This window comes from Ambystoma mexicanum, chromosome 1q, assembly GCF_040938575.1.
Source record: "Ambystoma mexicanum isolate Mex_15411 chromosome 1q, UKY_AmexF1_1, whole genome shotgun sequence".
Taxonomy (NCBI): domain Eukaryota; kingdom Metazoa; phylum Chordata; class Amphibia; order Caudata; family Ambystomatidae; genus Ambystoma; species Ambystoma mexicanum.
This window is the reverse complement of record NC_090922.1, coordinates 460,167,322-460,191,409: the sequence shown is the minus strand read 5'-3', so window position 1 is coordinate 460,191,409 and position 24,088 is coordinate 460,167,322. Positions and strand designations below refer to the sequence as shown.

At 44.0% G+C, this 24,088-nt stretch overlaps 1 protein-coding gene across 1 annotated transcript in view; it reads left to right on the top strand.

Moving 5' to 3' along the window:
- The first annotated feature begins 7,919 nt into the window (after nucleotides 1-7,919).
- Nucleotides 7,920-24,088, top strand: part of LOC138521473 (probable G-protein coupled receptor 33) — a 220,761-nt gene continuing 204,592 nt past the window's right edge. Inside the window, exon 1 of the mRNA XM_069634353.1 lies at nucleotides 7,920-8,104. Coding sequence (XP_069490454.1) covers nucleotides 8,099-8,104 — 6 coding nt within the window. The 5' untranslated portion in view covers nucleotides 7,920-8,098. The remainder of the gene's footprint in view (nucleotides 8,105-24,088) is intronic.

The following is a 24,088-nucleotide window of genomic DNA, read 5'->3' as shown; positions in this document are numbered from 1 at the left end:
GGTATCTTGCTCTTGAACATACGATAAAGTAACATCAAAGCCGGCGCTCCAAGAGTCTTCCAAGCATTCATAGACCTGACTCAGGCGTGCGACCAAGTTGATCGGGAGAAACTTTGGAACAAATTAAAAACATGGAACTGCCCGCAGTCAATCCTGGATCCCGTGATTGCCTTGCACACAAATACCAACATGCGTGTGCGACTAAGCCAATAGGGCACCCTCTCAGAAGAAATACCATCTAACAGGGGGGTGAAGTAAGGTTGCCCATTCGCTCCTGCTCTTTTCATAGCTTTTCTGGGGGACTTTAAAGAATCCGAAAAAGAAGTACGATCAAGTGCAATGTTTCATGAATGCTATACACTGATGATATGATCCTTTTGGATCAAACCTTGATCGGACTACAGTGCCAGCTAAATAACTTGTCGCACTACATAAAGGAAAAACCCTTAGAAATTAATAAGTCCAAGACGAAAATCTTGATAATTGCCAAATGTCCAAAAAAAGTAGAAAAACTGACCTGGACCACTGACATAACAAAAATTGAAACTGTCACTTATTTTAAATAGTTGGGAGTCATGATCGACAGCTCTAGGACAGAAACAAAAATGCAGCAGGCCCTTTGGGATAAAACCTGCAACCTAACTACCCAAACCAGAGCAATGGACAAAAAATGTGGAAGGTTCTCCCTGTTGCTGGCAATCCAGTTTTATAAAAACAAATGTGGTCCCCACGATAAAGTACGGGATGGATGCAACCCTGAACCTGCCTGTGACAATATGGCCAAAGCTAGAAGGTCACTTCTGGAGATCAGTCCTAAATCTACCAAAATCCACCTCTGTTGCAGCAATTAGGCAAGGACTTGGGCCACTCTCCCTGCCACCGACAGTAGAACTTAGGAGTATGCAGCTCTTCAGGAAAACCTTGATGATCGTTAGCCCTCCTTCCTACCAGGTGATCGCAGAAGAAATTAAAAGAAGTCGCTGCCAAACGCTAAACGCGTGGGTGTCAGCAAAGAAGAAACAACTAGAGCAAATTGCTTGCAGTGAGGAGGACCTAATCGCCGATCCCCAGAGTGTAAAAAAAAATGGAAGATTGGGACTGGATCCAGACTAACGAATCTGTAGTAGCAAATAAATTGCTGAAACACCTCCAAAGCCACCAAAAAAATGAAAGAACCCCAAGCCTATTGTATTAAGTTCCCAGATAAAGCACTTAGAAATCTGTTCATTCGAGCGTGTCTCAACCTACTACATACGCATGAAAATGTTGGCAATAAGATCATTGTCAAACACGAACAAATGCAACCTACAACCTAGTGAATTCCCAAACCTTTTGGAAGTCTTCTTCCCTTTCCTCCCTTCGGACCTTGTAAAAATCAAAGTGATTAAATACAAGTAAATAATGTAATGACAACTCTGCACTTAAGAAGCCCATGCCCTAAACTGGGTTTGTTTCCCCCACAGTTTGAGTTAATAAAGGATATGTGTCCAGGCGGCCCTTTATCTCACACACAGTTTGCACTTGCCATTGAAACTTTATCTCTAACACTATGCCAATGTCATTTAGATTATGAGTTCGCATGCAGCACTACATATAACTGTTTTTATTTACACAGACAAAATAGTTCTCCATATTACTAATCCACAGGAACACCCAGATCCATTAGTGGCTGGAAACGAACAACTTTGGCTCTCTGTTGGACTCTAAATGAATTGGACAAAATCAGAAATTCTGCTGCTGACATCTAGCACATCTCTTGCTCGCATACGCAAAGGTTCCAGGTAGTGTCTGGTATTTGTTAAACATCTTGTTGTCAATTTAGGTATTGACGTCATATTTCAGTTTTTTTATAAATCATGCCCCATAGATTAAACAATTGGAACAGCATATACAAAAATGTAATTTGTAACCGCTATCTTTAAAAGGGTGTGCAGTGAATGTCAAAATGATAATCCTGCTCAAACTATTACATTTACTTCAAGCAGTGTCAATACATTTCACAACTAAATTCCTTGCACGCCTGAAACCCCTGTGGGCAGAGGGAAAGAGTGCTGCAATGAAAGTCCTGAAGGCAGAATATCCACACGGGGGCTTAGCTTTACCAGGCTTGCTATGGTACTACCAAGCGTCACAAGCACATGTTGCCAATACGGCTTCAGGGGAATGACACTTCACCACATGTGAGCATAGAACAGAAATCCTCAGCGTTCGAACCCGGTTGTAAGCATGCATTGGGTGTGAAGAGCAATCCGCAGGTTGTTGAAAGATGGCCATATCTTCTCACCACAGTTGCAAGCATGGTAGTCATGAGATTTGTGGGTAACACTCGCCTTTGTGATGCTCAGGCTTTGGCGATTGCATGATATTCATGAGTGTTCATAATTGCTTGTATACAATTAATTCCCTACATTGCCCACACTATGGCACAGCTTCCTGGACCCCACAGGCCATACTGCATGCTTCATGCCCGGTTGAGAAAACACTGACCGGACTTCCTCAGGTCTCTGGGAAATAACAAAATATTCTAGACTGGGATGAAGGTGGAAGGAAGCACTCTTGGAAAAAGGACAATGGAGGCACGTTTGCACATTGACCAGAAACATTCCGCTCAGTCCAATAGTGTATGGTACATGTGGGATATTTGTTAGGGCTTTCTATAGACCATTATGAACATACTACCCTATCGATGCGGTTGGCCACCATCAGCTGAAGGATGTGTGTCCTAGTGCACTGGATGTAGACAGTGGCAGGGGCAGATTTTGATGCTGGACTTGGTAGATTTCTCCTATAAGGGCACCAGGATTCTAAATGATTCATGGGTGTGTGCTCAGGGATGGTGATAGTTTTCAGTGGAGGGACCTAAATAGTTCGGAAATTAGTGTGGATAAATGAGCGTAGGGATGGAGCTCAGAGACATGTGTTCAAACGCTTTCTTTTGGGGCACAGTGTTTGAGAAAATGGGGCTAAATGCCATACAATTTACAATTGGTTCTCTAGGGCACCACATGAAAAAAATGCAGTACATTTTCCAGGATTCATCTGTGGTGAATATATTACCAGAGTAGGGGCATAAATATTTCCACAAATTAGTGCAAGTGTCCCAGCATAGCGAGGGAACCCCAAAAGATTAGGGGGTGCGGAAGGTCCTTCCCCTGCAAACATTTTCAAAATAATGTGTTGAAACAATGCATTTTAATAGCACAATTTGTGAGAAAAATGATGCAACAAGCTATAAAATGTGCATTTGGTTTTTGGGGTGATACATGCTCCATTTCCATGAGGCTACTGCCACAACGTATTTATGCTAGTAATGGTTAGTAATGGTTAGTGGAAATCCCATGGATTAAGCTGCAGCCATAATGTATGCCATTAATGATCCCAGTAAATCACTTGCATGACTCTCTAGTCACAATCTCGCTTGGCCAGCAAGAGTCACTGTAATTCACATGCACGCAGCTGCTGTGACAACCTACCTATGCCAGTAATGAACAGTGTACATCCCTGGAATGATGCTGCAGCCAAAACCTATTTTTGGCAGTAATGGTCACTGTAAATTCCTTGCAGGAGGAGGTTGCATCCACAACCTCTCTATTCCACTGGTTGCAGAGGTGCACCGCTTTTGTCCCCACCAAACAGGCCTACAGGTTTAGAGACATGGTTAACATAGAAGAGCTATAGCATGGCCTAAGTGGCCTTCATGGGGAATGGTGCCAAATAAATGTTATCTGAGTGTCTTTTCAGACCTATCTGTGTGTATGATCGAATGATACCTTTAGTGAGAAGGATGCAACCCAGTAACTTGATGTTGACCACAGACTGCTATTTGTCTACTACCATCATATACATTGACAGGACGTCAGCTGGACATAATTAGATGTACTGTCACTTAGCCTAGACCTCTGTTCACTGCTACCTTGAACTGGTTTGGCCACAGCTCCCAGAGTTGTCCCTGTCACTAAACTAGGTTGGCCTTCTATACATCTGCCCACCGGGTCAGAGTATGAAAATCAGTCCTAACATCCTTACATATCAGTGAGAATGTAGATATATGGGCCTTAGCACCAGGGAAAAATTTCCTTACCAGATTTTTTTTTAACACATTTTTGCACGGTAGCGTCCATGTAGTTATGGTTAAGTTGGTGTTTCCATAGGAAGAGCATTTTTTGGGTGGCTTATAACTTCGCTCCCTCTGGACGAATCCTCACCAAACTTTGCAGAAAAAGTAAATGGCCCACTCTGAATTGTTTTGCAAAGTTTGTTTTTTCCCATAGACATAATGGGAAAAAACTTTGCGCATGCCTACAGCCCAAACCGCTGGACGGATTTACACCACATTTGCGGCAGCAGCGGGGGCTTGGTCCTGAAAGTGTGCTTTTGCAAATTTGGTGTAAATACGTCCAATAGTTTCTTTTAAAAAGACCAAAATGTAAGGCAAAAAAATTAGTGATATCTCCGTTAGCTCCGCGGACGGACTTCCCGGTTCGCTCCGCGGACAGTGCCCTGATTGGCCGAGCGGCTTCCGTGATGTCCACGGACATGCTACGTGTTTGCTGATTGGATGGCATGGTGCGTGAAGCGCGTCAGATTTTCTGTGGAACCCCCCATCTTGCATTCGCGGACGAACGCGGACAGCGCGGTGAAACTTGGATTAAAAATTGTATTTAGTGGAGTGTGTTGGTGTATACGAGTGTTTGGGGAGGGTGGGGGAGTATGAGGTTCAATGTTCTGTTTTTTTATGTGCTACACACTTTTGTTGTGTTCGATTTTTCTGCGGACAACACGGCTGTTCTGAAATGTACGTAAATAAACAGAATGGATTCGGTGTCAAGTTGAAAGTGTTCTAAGAAGACTCGTGGGGTCCTGGAATGTTCGCAGAGGGTGTCCTGAAGACGTTGTCTGTATTGTTCGTTGTCAAGCTGAAAGTGTTCTAAGAACACTCGCGGTGTCCTGAAATGTTCGTACATAAAGAAAATGGGGGTGTTCTGAGGACGTTGTCCGTATTTTTCGCTGGCAAGTTGAATGTGTTCTAAGATGTCCTGAAATGTTCGAAAATAAACAAAATGGGGTTGTTCTGAGGACGTTTTCCGTATTGTGTGCCTGCTTAGCTGTATCCAATGAGGGAATGGCACAGAGAATTAAGTGGAAATAGTAGAAGGGCTGTCTAAGAGTTATGCGGTCTGCGGACAGGGTGTGCTACATCCAGGGTTTTCCAGCAAATCCAGCATGGAAAGAAGACTGTAGGGATCAGCCAATCAGATGTTGAGGTTGTGGATTTGTGTTCAAAGAGACTGTGTGTAGTGAAGATGGCAGAAGTGGAGAAAGTCAGGGTGTTGGTGCTTGGAGATATGTTTGTGCATGGTTTACAACAGTATGCTCAATGCAGGCATGTTGCAAAGAATTTTGATGTTAAAGTAGTGGAGGTGGTGTGGAGCACTGTGCCTCATTGCAATGTACAGGGAATTGTACAAGTTTGTGAATATATGGGCAGGATCAACAGTCCCCATGTGGTAGTTTTGCACTATGGTGCTTTCCATTTGGGCTATGTCAGTGCCGCTACTTTGTTGGCAGATTTGGAACACTTGGTTCAAGCAGTAATGAACATCCTTCCAAATGCCAAAGTAATTTTTTCTGGATTAGTACCTAGGGCAATATATGACAATAGTTCAGTTTTTTTCCCTCAGCAAAACAATGCTAGGTGTGTAATCAACCGAGGCATGTGTGCCTTCATGCTTAGAGCTGGTATGTTCTTCTGTAATAATGAGAATATTGATTCCAGTAATGCTGTTTATTTTAAAGAAGATGGCTTTTCATTATCTTTTATGGGAAATGCCATTCTGTTTTGGAATGTAAGGGTTGCTTTGGAGAAGGTTATGTGAAGATTTTAGGAGTAAAGTAAGAAAAATAAAAAAATAAAAATACAAAATAACAGGTGTCTGTCAAGCATCTGCAAACCCCCCCCCCAAAAAGGCTCTTTTAAGAGCCAACCTCAAAGGGGAAATGGGGCACACTATTTAAATTTTCATTCACCACGTTCAGATTTTCGATTTGTCCGCGGACATGGCGGTAGTCCGCGGACATCGAAATCACTAGCTAGGGATTCAGTATGTTCTATGTTACATGTATATAAAGTCAGGGATATTATGGTTAAGTTCTGCTACTAAAAACATATGAAATTCAGTGAAAAACTTTGTTAAAAGGGATGTTATGGTTAAGTTGCGCTACTAAAAACCTATCAAATTCAGTAAAAAAACTTTGTTAAAGGGACGTTATGGTTCAAAGTAAAACCGAAAACCCCCTTAAATTCGGCAGTTATGGTGAGATAAGCAACCATAACTCGCGCCACCGTGCACTGCTAACACTAACACCCAGGACATCAAAGATGACATCACAAATGTAATTGATGACATCACTGATGACATCACATGGCTGGCTCTCCCTTTTTTTCCTTTACTGACATATCTAAGCCACATAGTTTTCTTCAGTAACAGTCAGGAAGGTAAAATTGAAAAGGTACTATATTTGTAGACTTAGGGTCAAGTTATATCATATGAAACATATATATAGCGGAAGACACAGGATTGAAAGAGAGCAATCCTTTCTGTGCATGACGATAATCATTAGAGTTATCAGCACTTTCTCATAGTTTTATTTGTATTACTATACCTTCCCTGTATATGCTCATATTTGTATACATTGTACTCACACTCCTTTCCTTAGGGTTCACTGACATCATTTGATACACATACATACAGTAAGTAGCAGCTTTGAAACAGAGCAATCATTTCTCTGCATAAAGATAATCAGTTAGGTTATGAACTCGTTCTGCTACTACTTCTGCTTTTTTGCTTACTTCTCTGTCCCTGTATATACTCAAATTTGTATGTGTTGTTGTCTCTTTGTGTTTTGTCTGTAATAATGTAATTATGTATTAAGTGGGTTTTATTAGCTACTTATTACATGTTTCACAGTACGCAAAACTCTAATAAGAAAGCAGTTATCATTTCATTATTCTACATGGCAAGATTATGAATATTGCACCTTCATCATGTATACTGCACACACTGCCGAAGTTTCTGCATGAGTTGCTTAGTATACTGGATAGAACTTCATAATAGAATGCTATTTATATCAATGCATTGCTTAATGCACTAATTAGCTCATGATATGTATTCAAATGATCCTTGATACTTTTTGGTCAACATTAGAAGAATTCCTCCTACAGAGTTTTCATGAAAAGTAAATGCACATGTGATGTCATCAGTGATGTCATCAATGACATTTGTGATGTCATCTTTGATGTCCTGGGTGTTAGTGTTAGCAGTGCACGGTGGCGCGAGTTATGGTTGCTTATCTTACCATAACTGCCGAATTTCAGGGGTTTTTCGGTTTTACTTTGAACCATAACGTCCCCTTAACAACGTTTTTTTACTGAATTTGGTAGGTTTTTAGTAGCGCAACTTAACCATAACGTCCCTTTTAACAAAGTTTTTTCACTGAATATATATATATATATATAAATATGGCCCTTGCATCTAATAGATTTTTTGCATTACGTTAATTTTACCCTAGTGCTTGAATGTGGCAAATTGTACATGCAATGCTGCAAGATGAGGTCCATAGAGTGCTGCTCCATGTGAATGGCTCAGAGATTTAGACAACTAGACAAGGGTGTCATGGACCCGCACAGTTAGGTGGGATTTTGAGTCATCTGAGGAAACGGCATAGAGAAAAAGAAAGATACTGTCAGTTCCAAGAAATACTGCAACACGTGATTTCACAGCAATTATTCAGAAAAACATATGAAAAGGGAAATGCTTTTGAACACAGCGCCTGATTAGCATTTAAAAGAAAGGAAATGAACTCTGTGTGGTGTGCAGCTAATCATTTTTTTCACACTTCGTACATTAACTCGACAGAGACAGTATAAACAGACCTTCAGAAGGGAATTTTGAAGTGTTACATCAGCACGGACTCCAGAATGCTGAAGAGTTAATCCCAGAAAAGTTGAATTCCATCTGCAGGAGCCAGCATATCATGCCCAGGAAGTTATAGTGACCTTGCTTAGCCAATCATAATATTGATCAGCAAGATCAGCCACATGCAGGTAAAAGTGTCTATGTTTGAAGTTGCTTAAATTGTCTATGTTTGAAGTTGCTCACTAAATTATTCACTGTTACTTCTTCACTTTTTTATTTCATGAAATGTTTTTTTTTAAATTAATATATATATTATAAAGTTCTCAAATGCAATGAATCTTAGCATGCTTTATAATATACACATAGATGTGATACATTCATTGATTTTAAGTGATTATTTCATCTATGCCTAAATGATCAAACATTCTAATTCATGACACATTCGATTTTCCATCACACGTGTAATTATTTACTCACACATACAACTAAGTATATTTTCCAAAATCAAGGATGGGCCTCTTTTGTATTCTACTACGTACCCTCATGTGGTATGCTTGTTAGACAAACAGCCATACGCAATAGCAAAGCCACTGACTACCTCCAAGAATTTCAATCCGTCGCCAGTCCTATACGGAAACTCTTCAACATCATCAAATCCCTCTCCAAACCATCATCCAGGCCTTCCACACCCTTGTCCCCTGTAGTTTGCAACTCTGGGCTACCTCGTCTCTAAAATAAACAACTTGAGGCAAGCCCTCCTCATTGCTCTCCCACTCCCACCACCACTCCCAAACATTCCAAACACATTGGACACCTTCCACCCTTTCAACACAGATACCCTCACCAACATTTTCAATTCAGCCACACCCCACTCAAGTACGGGGTCCCACAGCGCACCACCCTTTCTCCACTCGTCTTCAACTTTTATTTTGAATGCCTTGAACAGTTCAGTAGCAAGAAGAATGTCCATTTCCACCAATACTCAAATGACACGCAAATATACTTACAAATATCATCCCCTTCACAACTCCGCACCCTCAAAAGCTGCCTCTACACCATCACCACACGGATGGCCATAAACTGCCTCAGCTTAACCCTTCCAAAACAGAATACCTCCTCATCTGCACCTTACAGGCATGACCCCAATCTCACTCCATGCATCAAACAACTCACCACTGACAACCCACACATATACCATGCTACACCTGTCAAATCCATTGGCTTTGCCATTAACCCCCTCTTTTGCTTCAGACACCACATAGCTGCTGTTGTAAGGCAAGACCTCCAGACGACCAGACAATATAAATACTCCCTGAAGGAAAAAAGCTTGGTGCACCGGTTTGTAAGCATAACAAGATTTATTTTGTATGCAAAAAGGAAAAAGGTATCAGAAGGTCATGTAGAACCAAATTGACACAGAACTCTATGTTAGTTCAAAGCAAGTATGAGATTTTTAAGGAATGAAATTGTCACTCATGATGTAAACAATATACAGAGTTTTTCCCTCACCCTCATTGGCTAACACCTATATGGATGCTACCAGTACCCTATAGTTCCTTGACCGATTGGCCACATCCTAGTCTACCTCTGCCCTCTAACATGTGTTTTCCCTATTCAGTCACCTTGGTTCCCAGCTACCCAATTAGTGAGTAACCTTGGATGTTATCCGCCCTATCGGCCTAGTCACATGGTGTGCACCTGGTCGTTAGCATCAGCCCAGTGGAAACACCGACTTCAAATTGCCCTATTAGAAAATAGTGCGCTCCTCTTTATAGCAGAAATGCAGGCGCCTTTGACATGCCTCCCAAGCTCTGAACTAGATTTGTTGGCATCACCACTTGCTCCTCGTATAACAAATCACAGGATGTTCTGCTCCTCGCTCCCCCCTTATCGGTTGCCCACCCATGGTACACCTCCTTGTTCTCTCGAGTACCACATTAATTGGCCCTATTCTGATGGATTTATGTACTCTATTTTCCAGCCTGGCAGTTCAAATGGGACACTTATTGTCCTAGGGTAATAGTGCCCTACATCTAAACTGAGCATGTTGGCAGCCCAAGACCTCTAACCTGACTCTCAGGGATTTGTCCTATGGGAAGGGTACAGCCCTACCCTAGCTCTGCCATTCACATTGCTCCACAGGCCTACAGCTTGATACAATTAGACAATGCAACCATGCTCAGCTTCGCTCCTGGTGCTTGGGAAAGTGAAAATAATTTGAACTCTTAATTATGCCACACTGCTACACCTCCAACAGGGAATACAAAATGCTAGGCCTCATTTCTGATATGGCGATGCTTCAGTAATTCCTGCACCCCAGCCCAATGTTAGAGCCTGCATCATCATCGTTACATATTGTATTTCACTACTGCTACACAATATGACCCGTATCTAAGTCTCTATAACTTCTTTGTAAATATATTTGTGGCTCACAGCTGTGATTCCCACCCATCTGCAGCCATGCCCCTTCACTTTCTCGACAAGCATTTACCAGTGGGCACCTAGAGAATGAAACACCCTACCTCTTCACATCCACACTGCACCCAGTGTCCAGGGTCGGATTGGGTCGTCGGCCAATCGGCCCGTGGCCGATGAAAATCATGGCGAGAGACCTGGGGGCCGCTTCCAGAAGCCCACGTGGGCTGGTCTCAGGCCCAGGCGTGGGCTTCACACTTCAGGAACCGGCCCCCAGGGCCTCCGCCGCGCGGAACAGACGCAAATTGCAAAGGATCTGTAAGTAAGTAACTTACAAATCCTTTGCAATTAGAGCCCCGTGCCCGCCACCTCCGGCCCGCCGCAGATGCAAAGAAAGGTAACACTGAAGTGTTACCTTTCTCTTTGATAAAACCGGCAGGCCAGCGGCCAACTGCCGCGGTCCGCGACACCCTGGCGCCAGCAGCAGTCAGTGTTACAAAACACTGGGAGGGAGCGGCAGGGCTGGGCGGGGCTGGCTCAGCCTGGCCTGCTCCCTCCCAGTGTTTTGTATTACAGAATCTGGCTGCTCTCGGCCAAGTTGCAGCAGTGGGTGTGCAGAGCGAGTATTTGAATCCATGCATGCTGCCTGTGCTGATAATACAGCGTGATGAAAGACAGGATGGAGCAGGACAGGCCAGCGAGACTGGATGCGCAGAGCAGCCGCCTTCCCCAGCCTCCTCCAGCATGAGCCAGGACAGGAGTCAAAGGTAGGTCACTTTGCCTCAGGGTTTTTCTTCTACATGGTGGCGGGTGTCCAGTCCACAGAATCAGAGCGGCCAGAATAGAGATACACCGGCGAGGGTCGCATGCATTTGCACAGCAAGAGTCCAGTCTTTGAGATAGGCTTTTTGTAGCAAATAGGAAAGCACCAGCAGTAAGGATGCCCTCTGACTTTCGGCTGGGAATCCCTGCCCCGATATGCCAGGAAGCAAGATGCCTGTGTGTGGAGTAGTCCGAGGCTTTCAAAGGGCAAACGGAAGGAGAAACACGATATATCATTTTATTTGGGACACTGGCAGTTTCAAGTGCTGCCATGTTGTATCTCCTTTGATTACAGATCAATATGTAATGAGAAATCGGAAAACGATGTCAAAAGATGTCTGCCGTACTCCACTAGTATTCAAGTGCTTCCTTTCTGGGTTACATGTCACCTGGACGAACATACGGTTAATGACAGAGAGAGGAGAACGATAGAGAGGGGGTGGGGACAGGGGGGGCAACGCCAAGGTGCCTTTAGGGTGCATATACCCAACTTTGCCTCCAGCAGAGCAGGCTCCGTCCCATGCAGGCACGCAGTGGGCAGACAAACAGACACGAGCAGGGCCTTTTCTACAGCAACTGCATTTAATGCGCACATGAGAGCTTGCGCTGGGGTTGGGGGTGCATCGGATTAGGAGGGCCAGCCTGGCATTGACTTACAAGTCGAAGTCCTAATGAATATTTATACACCCTGCTATGCTTTATCAACCCCCATTCCCACAACAATCCCCTACACACACACACGAGCCATGTGCGTACCTACACTATCCTCACACGCATTGCTTCCATGACAAGACAACATGAAATATGAGGCTTGATATGCGTCCCCGAGCATGGAACAGTGCGCACAATAGCGCTGTTTGAGGGGCGCAGTCACCCGAGCACAGTTTGGATTTTATTATCAGAGGGGTGCCACTCGTCACCTTTAGCGGGATTAGTGAACACGCAGATAAATCACGTTTTGGATAAGCTCATGAACTAAATGGGGAATGCATGGAAGCAGCCGTGCCCCCTATGTGCGGGTGTCAGTTGACGCGCCGGGAGCCGAGAGGCATCTCTTTTGGAATTCTACCAACTTGGTCGTCGTTTGCTGTCTGGTGTCCCATAAGGGGGCGGGGGGGAGCAGGGTGGGGGGCGGGGTGTGTTTGTTTGTTTGTTTGTTTTTGGGAAGCTCTCGAGACCTGGCCAGGAAGCTAGGAGGAGTGTCTTCTCGGCCAGCATTTCTAACTTGCAACAGCTCACAGCCTTCAACCTAAAATAACATCTTTACGACGATGCTGATTTTAAACTCATGACTGCCTATGGTGTAAACAGAAGCATTGTATCATCAGACAGCTGAGCTAGGCATCTTCAGGGTGTAATTAGAGTTGAACCCTTACCTGCCCTTTTTTCAGAACTCTGCCCACTCCAGTCTCCCTTCCGGGAGCACACGTTACATGCTTACAAATGGGGTCGGGGGAGTCTGCCCTGATTTGGTTTTTCAGTTCACAGCTTGATTGGAATTCTATCAGCAATGGCGAATGGGAACAAAAGTTTTTGCTCTCTGCCTGGAGCTCTCCTTTGGATCATGCAATGGAAGACTTTTGTTTGAAGATGGGACAATAACCTAACCTGAAAAGTAGATGCATGCAGGCCTGACATGCGGCTACCTTTGCACCAGACCTGCAGATGAACTTAACTGGTCTGCTCTTAAATCTCAGTTACCTGTTTAATGGTATAATCCACTACAGAATAATTGGTAATTTTACTATATCCGATATGATAGCTCCGTGGGTTGAGCGCTGCTGCGATGTGCGTGTGATCCGCAGGTTCCAATCCCAGCAAGGCCATCTCAGTGTTTCATCCTTCTGAGGTTAATAAATGAGTACCAACACAGGTTGGGTGATATTGTATGCATATTTGTTCTATAAAAAAGAGCTTAAGCGTAAGTGCTATACAATAACATGTTATCATTTGGCCTTGGACGTCTGGTGCATTCACAGTAATTTGACAATATGGATCTATACACACAGATATTAATGATGCATATGGTGATCCATTGTTGTATGAAATGTATATCACATTAGTGAAATCATAACCTTGTTTTTCATAGTGTAACAATGCTATTTGATGCCACTTCCTGTTTTGTCAAGCGGTGAAAGGTCGTGTTTCATTAATGGCACTGATTCTGTAGAAACATCTGTGTTTGCGCATTGAGAAGCGTGGTAGGCATTGCATTCCTTTGTATAGTGTTGCGCTTTGCTGGGAACAGATTCCTCAGTCAGTGTTCACTCTGTATCAAGTCTCACTCACACACACACACACATTGTTCTTTACAAGCCATTGCAGTTGCTGTCTATTTGAAAGCTTATATTCAAATGACCTTAACCTGTTTACTGCCACCCCATTTCCCTGCACTAGCACGGTACTATCTGGAAATTGTTTAGCAATTTGCATCCTCTAAATGAAACAAGGAATACATCAACACGTCACAAATCATCTATTGTTAAGCATCAACTTGCAGCAGGTCTCAAAATCGCAGTGGGGTGGTTGGTTCATGCCACTCCTGCGCCTCAGAGCTGTGGACACTGGACCCTGTCACAGAACTGTATGTAAAGTTATGTTATTTTATGAGTTGTGTCGTAATGTAACAGACACATCAACCCTCCATAAGTAGCATTTCCTGTGAAGTCATGAACTGAAGCGATTTACGGATGATGGTTTTAGGGGCACTATTTTTGAGGCGCGGGGTGGGCCACTTTTTTGAGGCGAGGGGTGGGCCACTTTTTTGAGGCGAGGGGTGGGCCACTTTTTTTTGGGTGTCCGGGCCTATTTCTTGTCCCAGTCCGACCCTGCCAGTGTCACCACTTTTAGAAAGAACCCAAGACATGCCTGTTTCCCCACACATAACCCTGTCCCTCCAACTCCTCTGCTAACAGTTATCCATCCGAATCTTCCTATTCTGAAAACATTGTGGAAGTTCTGTTTCACCGGCTACCATTTTAACCTTTAAACCGTGTAAAACACTCTGAAAATCCTCTGGGTAGGGCCAGCGCTAAACAAAATTTCTAAATAAAATAATCAGCAAAGGCTTCTTAGTTCCTCCATGTCTCGTGCATGTGCTATGTTTGGGCTCACAGTCCATTTAGATGTGGTCAGGTATCAACCCATTTACAGGCTGCCTAGAAGAGTCAACAATAGGAAAAGCAGGATTAAGCATTTGCTTTTTCACAATGAAACCACAAAGGACATTGAACGTCTCCCCTTGTGTCCATTAAATCTGTCATTCATGTTTTTAACTGCTTCAACCCCGATGTTTACCAAATAAAACATGCTTTGGAGTGCATTCACGAAACCCTGTTTTTTCTGATTGGATGGCCTATAAAACCTCTTCATTAGAGACGTATTTGCACATTAACACTTCTCTGTTCATGCAGTATGGCAGCATTCCCAATATCCTACATGCAAGTCAAAGAAAGCATACAGCCCGGGATATCCATCTCTATGACATACGAAGAGACTCTGTTTTGGGGAATGGTTTTGATTGATTGATTGATATTTTATTTCTATTGCGCTCGTACACAAGTGTTTCAGAGCGTGACAAGGCAAGGGAGGGGAACAGGGGAGAACAAAACAGCGATCTTACTAGGCCCAGTGACATTGAGAACGTGCAAGTGCATGGGAGAGGGGAAAAGTGCATGGAAGGGGGGAGAGGTGGAAAGTGCGAAGCAGAGGAGAAACAGATAAATAACAATAAATAAATAATAAAGGCAACAAACAGTGGTAATGTAGCCAGCAATTTGCAAGTGCTAGGTTTAAGGCAGCAGACAGGGTAGGTACGATGAGTGCAGGAAGAAAAAGGGGGGCTGTATGGGTACAGATACAGACCCCAATGCAAGGGGTGGCCCGGAGGCAGTGCGGGAGGGTGAAAGGATGAGCAGGTACCTGGGCCCAAAAGACAGAGGGTGGCCAGGTGCACAGTGCCAAAAGAGAACAGATCAGCAGGGGAGAGGGGGAGCGAAGGCAGAAGAAAAGAGGAAGGTCTTGAGGTGCTTCCGGAACCGGAGATGGTTCTCCTCAAGTTTTAGAGTGGCACGGAGGCTGTTCAGGAGGGAGGCCCCAGCCGAAGACAGAGATCTACCCCCAGCTCGTTTCTTAGAAAAACGACTGACCCTGAGTGGGTTGGAGGTAGAGGAGCGAAGAGCTCGACAGGGGAGGTATTTGCGGAGGGATAGCTGAAGGTATTTTGACCCAGGCCCCAGAAAGCCTTGTGGACAATGCAGAGGGTTTTGAATTTAATCCTTGCATCCACTGGGAGCCAGTGAAGAGATTTCAGAGCTGGAGAGATACGATCCCAGGGCTTGAGGCCAAGGACAAGTCTCGCAGTCCTGTTCTGGATTAGTTGCAGAGGACGTAGAGTAGAGGCAGGTAGATTTAGAAAGAGGCTGTTACAATAGTCCAAGCTAGAGAGAACCAGAGCTTGAGATACCATGAGCTTCTGGGGGAAGGAGAGGAAAGGCAGAGTACCTCTGAGGAGGTGCAGTCGGAAATTTGACTGTTTAGAGACCTCAGAGATGTGGGCGGAGAAGGAAAAGGTGACCCGAGGTTCTTAGCCTCGCAGGTGGGGGTAGGAGGAGGGCCAAGGGAGGCCGGCCAGAGAGTGAGGGGAAAGGATGGTGAAGGTGTGCCGATGAGGAGGATCTCCGTCTTGCTGGCATTCAGACAAAGATCATTGGCGGCCCACCAATCTTGAATGGCAGTTAGGAAATCAGAGATGAGAGAGGGAGAGGAGGTGGCAGAGGGCAGCCTGAAAATGAGTTGAGTGTCGTCAGCGTAGCACTGGAAATATGAGCAGAAAATGGCAATGCAGTGGGCGAGAGTTGCCAGGTTTTGGTTGAAAAGCCAGGGCGAGAGGTTAGACCCCTGGGGAACACCACAGGTAGAGAGGAAGATAGATGAAAGGAAGGACCCAAGTTGGACCAGGGAGGGTCGATCTGAGAGGTAAGAGGCCAGCCAGGCCAGAGCCTGATCAGTGATACCCAAGTTTTCACGGAGACGGTTGAGCAGGATGGTATGGTTGACCGTGTCAAAGGCAGAAGAGAGATCGAGGAGGATGAGGACAGCGGGAATGTTAGAGTCAAGGTTGGTGAGCAGATCTACACGGATGTTTAGGAGAGCAGTTTCTGTGCTTCTGGCAGCTCTGAAGCCAGACTGGTGGTCATGGAGACAGCCAACAGAATTGGAATGAAGGTTAAGCTGAGAGATGGCCAACTTTTCCAGGAGTTTGCCAAGAAAGGGAGTAATGGAAAGTTAGCTGGACAAGAAGGATCGACTGTGGGTTTCTTGAGAAGAGGATGCAGAAAGGAGTGCTTCAGAGGGGAGGGGAAGGATCCAGAGGCAAAGGAGTGGTTGCAAAAATCAGCAAGGGCCGGAGCAAGGGTGTCAATGTGGTCCTTGATGGTTTTAGAGGAACAGGGATGAATCTGTTTTGAAGAGGCTTTCATAGATCGGACTTGTCTAGCAACCTAGTCAGGGATGAAAAGAGGAAAGGACGAAAAGGATGGTGGGAGGGTGGCTAAAGGAGGGTCAGCAAGCACAGATGGAGAGGGAAGAGGAGTGTGGGTGGAGAGGGTGGACAGGATGTCCTGGGTTTTTTAAATGAAGTGAGAGGCAATGGCATTGCAAAGAGCCTGGGAGGCAACAGGAGGGTTAGAGACTGCAGCAGGGTTGGCCAGCTCCTTGCAGATTTTAAAGAGTTCGGCCGAGTTGTTAGATGCCGCCGAGACACGAGCTTGAATGTGGACTCTCTTCTTGGTGAGGACAGAGAGTCGGTATTGCCTTTGTAGCAGGCGACAGGCCAGTTTGTCAGAGGATGAACAGGAAGTCCTCCATTTGCTCTCAGCTGCCCTACACTTACGTTTAAATGTAGCTAGGTCAGAGTCATACCAGGAATTGCACTTGGCTTTGGACTTCAAATGGATCCTCATGACAGGGGACATATAGATTCCATTGGTGCCTGGTTTGAACGTAGTGTACTAGTGTATGCAGTTCTGTGTGGACGGGTGCTGCCTTTGTTGATTAGATCTTCAAGTTCTTGGGCTCAATATCTTGCAGATGTTGCCTCCCTCTATTTGTTTTCAAATTGGGTCAAATACATGGATCAGAAGGACATTTCATGGTGTATACTGAGTAGCAAAAGAGTGCTGTGCAGGAAAGAATATTAAGGAAGGATAGAGATGTATGGTTGGAGGGGTACAGAGAATTGCAGGCATGGGTTGGAGGTTAGGTAGGGGACGCTGGACCCAATCTGGGCCGGGCTGGTTTCAAAGATTATTAGAATGTGAGATGATCTTTGAAGAGATGCATCTTGAACACTTCTCTGAATTTCAGGAGAGTGGGGGTCTGTGTGGCATCAGGCAGAATTCTGCACCATAATCTATGTGCATAGTTTAAGAAGGTCTCAATTTGCGATCTGGTTTGATACAGGCTGCTGGTGTTTTGTTTTTTTCCACTAGAGATGGTACATTTTACGGGAGGCAAGCAGTTGAATTGGTGGTAAATTACTTGTAGGAGGTCTTACTAGGATGTATGATGGTGCAGGGCTGCAGTGGTAGGGGAGCTTGATGTGGGCAGGGCTGCAGTGTTAGGACACTTTGATGTGGCAGAGATGCAGTGCTAGGGGAGCTAAGACTAAAGGAGGCAGAGCTGCAGTAGTAGAGAGGTCTAATGACACAAGATGGCCGCCAGGTAAGTGGTGCCGTTCGAGCTCTCTGGAAATAATGTAAGACACATGTTTTTATAACTACATTAAAGCTCTGCCATCCAGCTGTTTCTGAGATATTTTCTTACACTAGGGTTGCTGGGGATTCATATTTGAGATTTGATTTGTAATTCTTTTTCCTTTTTTTGGAGAATTTTAAACAGTTTCACATGCTGTGTTTTTTGTCTCTTGTTTTCCATGGAATATGGCGCAGGGTCTCGTGCTTTCCAGGACTTGCATAATCAGAATAGGGTTTGAAAATATGCAGATTACGAATTTTCCTATTTCCTGTAGTCTTTGTTTGAGCTTCATGACTGATATAGTGTCGCTTCAATCCATACTTGAATTTGTGTAAGCATTGTGGCATGCATTTGCGTATGGTTCTGGCCTAGCTGTTGTATCATCGGACATTGTATTACTGTCGCATATGTGCCCTCTGTTGTTGATTTCCCAGAGATATACAATTGCTTTATCTTTGCACATTTATTTACTGTTGTTGCTGTTTGTTTGTTGTGTTGTGCTGTCACATGAATTTACTTTAAGCCTTTTCACAATAAATTGTGCTCCCGTAGCCAGTGGCGCACCACCATTGGGCTGATAGGGATCTACCCCCCCCCCCCCAGCCGTTTTGGGCTATGTTGACTCAATCTGGTTGCCCTACAGAGTTGTGGCTGGACAGAACAGGGCAACAGGCCTCATCACGAGTTGGGCGATATCCTGGCGGTAAATTCGCTGAAATACTGCCCAACGCAATTATTGTTACTGCCACTTGGTCTGGCGATATTACTGCCAGATTACAAGTGGCGGAAGTGATCTACATCCCCATTTTTATGGAGTGCATTGGACTCAGTGGGGTATTTTTGTCGCATTTACTGCGGTGGAAATCCCACCTATGTAATTGCGCTGAAAATGGGCAGAAAGTCTGCGTATTTACCTCCAGCTCAGAGATGGTGGTGAATCCTTTGTGGTAACCCTATTACCACCAAATTTTTACTACACCGTCCAAGTCGTTAAACAGTGCCTGGGCTCACTTGTTAACAAAGGTACAGCAATTACTAACATAAAGCATTTCACTGTTAGCACCTGCATTCACATGCATACCTTTTAAGGCAATTGAAATCATGATGGGGGGGGGTTAGCATTTGCATGCCAGGGGAGTGATTGAAGAGTAGAGGAGACACGAGACAGCTCATTCTCACCCGCATTTCTTAAGTGGGTGCTTTCAGATGCAAAGGAGAGAGTTAACTGCTTGTAACATTGAAGCTTCACCAGAATAGTCTCATTAGAATGCGTAGAGCAGAGCTTCCAAGTTAGACCCTCCCATCACCAGTTAGCCCCCACCCCAAAATGTAGGTTTTGTTTTGCATCTGCCTGTAGCTATTATCTGGCATGCCTCCTTTTCTTGCGCCAAGGGGAGAGGGCGCAGGAGTAAATGAACAAGGTCATCAAATTTTTAACGAAACCTGGTGAGGTGCGTGCCTTCATGACCCAAATCATCAGTGTATATATTTAACGGTGGGCATGAACGGTGCATGTTCTCAATGTCCAGGATACAGATTATATTATAGGAATAATCCTGCACTTTTTGTTTTGCAATCGATAACTGCATTTTGATTTGTGCGCACTCATAGACGTTCGAAAGAAGACAGTTCATCAGGTAGCATTTACACTTGACGGCCTTCAGCTGTGCTGAAGCTGCTTTATGAGGATTCATCTCACGTTTAGCCTAAATGAAGACATATACACTGATTTAAAAAAGCACTTTTGAATGGGAAAACCCCATTGAAAAAGGCTTTGTAAATCAGGCCCTTAGTACATTTATGATGCAGAAAAGTGGACGATTCGAAAGAGTGCCATGTCTCCCATAAAGCCATTTTGTATGTCAATGTGAATCCCTTCTCTTATCATATGTATGTGCTCATGGGCTTTGCAACCGGAATGCGCCAAATCAAGCTGGTCATGACTTCCCACATCTGCTGAATTCCAAGGGTTTTGTTGCATTAAATCTGCGCAACTTAACTGCGCCTTAACTAAGGATTCTTCTGTAAATTTCAATGGTCTTGTTATACCATATTTTTTTACAGGCCACTAGCCGTGGCCTTCGCCCGTGTCCACTTTACATGTTCCTCCAATGTATTTCTTTTGAACCCACTAGGTGGCCACGGCTGATTCAGCTCTGGCCAGTGAGCATGGCCTTTGACCGTGCCCGCTGTATATTTTAAAACATTACCGGTCACTAGCATGGCCTTCGGATGTGTCCACTGTACATGTTCCCCTAATATGCTTCTTTTGGACCCACTAGGAGGCCATGCCCTTTGGCTGGGGCCATTATACATGCCTTGCAGGCCCATTACCGAATCACTAGCCATGACCTTCGGCCGTGTCCACTGTTCCCCCAATAATGTGACTTTATGTGTCCTTCGGGCCCACTAACCAAGGTATTTGGGCCTGGCCAGTGAGCACGACAAAGTATATATTAAACCACTACCGGACCACCAGCCATGGCCTTCAGCCGTGTCCACTGTACATGATCCCCCAATATGTTTCTTTTGGACCCACTCCATATTTTAAAACACTACTGGGCCACTAGCCATAGACATGGGTCATGTCTACTGTACATGTTCCCCCAATAACTTGAAACACTTGTGTATAGGTGTGTTATAAATGCCATATCATATCATATCATGTTTCTTTTGGACCCACTAGGTGGCCACGCCCGTGGCCACTATACATGTCTTTTGGACCCACTAGCCACGGCCTTGCGCCCTGGCCAGTGAGCACGGCCTTCCCAAATGTTTCCCCAAATTATAGCTATATCTCACATGGTGCTTTGCAGCTGAGTGGCTTTTCAGAAATGAAAAAGCAGCCATTTTTTGGTTAAACAGAACAACACAATTCCAAGCTCAGCTTAGGATCAAAGAAATGTCAGCTACGTGCCTGCGCGCTTTGCACTGATGCGGACCAATTAATGTTAAAAGGCCATTCTGGATGGCATCACAGAGGTGTGCACCGCAGGGGCTGATGGAACGTGGAGTGCTGAACTCCGTCAGGCAGTTCCTTCTATTAGATTGTACATAGTCAATAAAATCAAAAGCTAATAGCAGTGCTAATAACAGATTAAACATCAATTCAAAATGAAGCAGAGCAAGTTTGCTAACTTTGTGTCACAAATTAAACGCAGCAACACAATCCCACACTCAGCATAGAAGAAAGGTCAGCAATTCTGTGTTTGTTGAGTTTCAGTTATACAGTAGTCATCCGATCTTGGCTAAGGGTGAGGCAGGGTCTTTGGTTTTATTGAAGGATATTCATATTTTAGTTGGAGAGTAGTTGTACAATTGTTTCCATGAAGAGGTTTGATGTGGTGGCTGAAAGATTGAATGCTTTCAGGACTCCACATGTCTCTGGTCATCTTTGTTATCTGTTGGAGCCCTTTCCCGGTTAGCTGGTGAAAATTGCTCATATATGATATAACCATTTTGGAAAGTATGATTGAAGCCCAGGCATGAATGTAGAATGCCAGTTGTTGCCTTAGCATTTTGCGGTGCATACTGTTGAATGCTGCTGAAAGTTCAAGCACGACTGGCAGGCTGTGGCCTTGCTTGTCCAAGATGAGGGTGGCATCTTTGGTGACCTAGACAGTGGTTGTCTCAGTGCTACATCATACTCTGGTTTGATAGTCTTTTAGGGGTTCATGATTGTTGATTCTGTTCTGTGCTTACTTGCCACTGGTTTTTCCAATGATATTTCCTATGAAGGCAGCTAGGCAATGGGTCCCTTTTTGGCAAGGTTATCCGGGTCAAGATTAGATTTCTTGAGCAGAGAAAGGATCTGTACATATATCAGGGAATGCAACTTGGGTGAGCAAAGTCAAGATGATGTTGAGTAAGGGTACAAGGCCTTCTTCTGTGAGGTATTTTGGAAGGTAAGATGTGTGGTTTTCACTGTGGTAATAGAGCGTGGCCAGGAATTAGTTAGGTCCATGAGGGTGAATTCTTTAAATGTGGTCCATCTGGAGATGTTCTATGGAGTGATTGCATGAGAAATGATAAACATATCAAGAATAAACAGATACATTCAAGCAATAATACTAATGCAGGAGCATATATAATATGGATACTAATGAGGATTAGTAACCTTGGGATTTTCAGGAAAACTTCAGAACGTCTGGGTGGCATTAAAATAGATTTGTCAAGGTAGTATTTTTCAATTACATCTAACCATTCCTCAACACAGGGATCATGGCTGCAAGATCTGCTCTTGATTTGTGCTTTTCTTTAAAAAACAAAAAACATTCAGTATCTTTGTATTACAATTGCTAAGAGCAACAGGCAGTTTTTTCACTTAAACCTTGGTGAATATTTAGAATATTTATTCATTAAACTTAAAGTGTCAAATAATCTTTCAATAACGAGTCTCTCTTTTACCTAATAGTCGATATTACTTTTCTTAAATCTATATTTGGCCCTGTAAGAATTTATTTTTAAACCTTGAAGAGTAGTGTGATTCACCACGTCTGGAAAAATAAACAACCACATCTAAAGTGGGAGGGCTTAACACAATCTTTTTGCCAGGATCGGCATGGTAGCACCAGACTACAAACTTTATTACTTAGGTCATTTCTCAAGATCAGCTGGCAGTGCACTGGTGTGCAGTAGACTGTAATATGTGACATGTAAATATAGGTACATTTGGGCCTGCAGCTCTAACCTTAGGTCAATACTACTGATGTCTAAGTATGATGGTCTGTGTTATTTCAACAGTGTACACATTACCACAGCGAGTGCCTGGTCTAGAATATTTCAGTGTCTAGGCATAGGATCCCTGCATGATGATGATGATGATGATGATTATTATTATTATTATTATTATTATTAACCGCAGACCAAACTTGAATAGTAGTGAGATCTGGCGCCTCTTTGGATCGCACCTTAAAAATGTGCCTTAGAAAGCTGTTGGGCACATCATCCAGCACGCCTGGATTTGCCTTAGCGTTGGAGTCCAGCTATCGGTGTTCAGGCTGCACCCAGGTTTTTAGAGTATTTTCGTAAATTACATTATGCCTCGGTGTGAGCCCCAATGCTGTCAATGTGAGGGAAGAATTAGCAAATGCGGCATCATATGTTATCTACCCCTGCTATAAGAAGTGTTCTGTCCTATGCAGAAATGGGCTATTGTCTTTAATGATCAAAGCGGTGGCCGCATTACAAAATGCTATTTGTCTATAAAAGCAAGAAAGAGAGAATTCAACTTGGTGATAAATGGCATGGAAAACCTATGTTCACTCAGTCACTTGTTGAGGGCTTGTCGCATTTACTGTGAGAATTTCTTGTTAATTGTCATTCGCTCTACGCTACGGTGCAAAGAGGTACCATTGCAATGATGTGTCTGAATGTTTTACCACTGCAGGCTCGGGTGACATGACAGTTTAACTCAAAGCTTTGTATCTGTGGAAGCAGAGCGGGTTAGGATCTAATTCATTTTCTATTTATTTGTCGAAACATTTTAGATTTGAGACACCTATTGCTGAGGAGACATTTTCATATCAATAATATCAGACATGTCACGGAAGCTATTAACTTTACTGAGGCTTTCAAACGTATTTTTTAAAACTTTTATTGCATGTTTTAACATGCTTTCTTTCGAATTATGAATTGTACTGCATTTTACATGGGGTTAATGGAGTCCTATTGCATTTTGAACTGTAGATTATGTTATATTATTTTGTGTAAACCGAATAAAAGTATTTATCTATCCAGCTTCGAGAAGCAACAGATCACTTTACAGAGGTATACAACAATGCAGATACACAACGGAGTGCTTTACAGGGGTATACTGCATGACAGTTGCATAACAGAGCGGTAACAACAGAACAGATATACAGAGGCCCTAGATTGTAAGTAGCAGGTTGATAGGGTTAATGACCCACACCTGAGGGAGACGGGAGGCATAAAAGGCCCTAGAGAGGAGTAGCAGTGGGAGGTGAGTGGTTGCAGTAGCTCCACATTGCAGTTGCAGCTGAAGCAGAGTATAGACGCCAGAACTGCTGTCGAATGCAGTACGGATGCCGGTTCTGAGAGGGTCTCTTCCTTCAGAGTCCTGATTTGCAGAGGTTGCACAGCGGAAAGCACTATTTGTCAAAGCTTTCGCTCTGAAGATCGTGGTTGCAGAGGAATCATTATTTGTAAAAGCTTCCCTC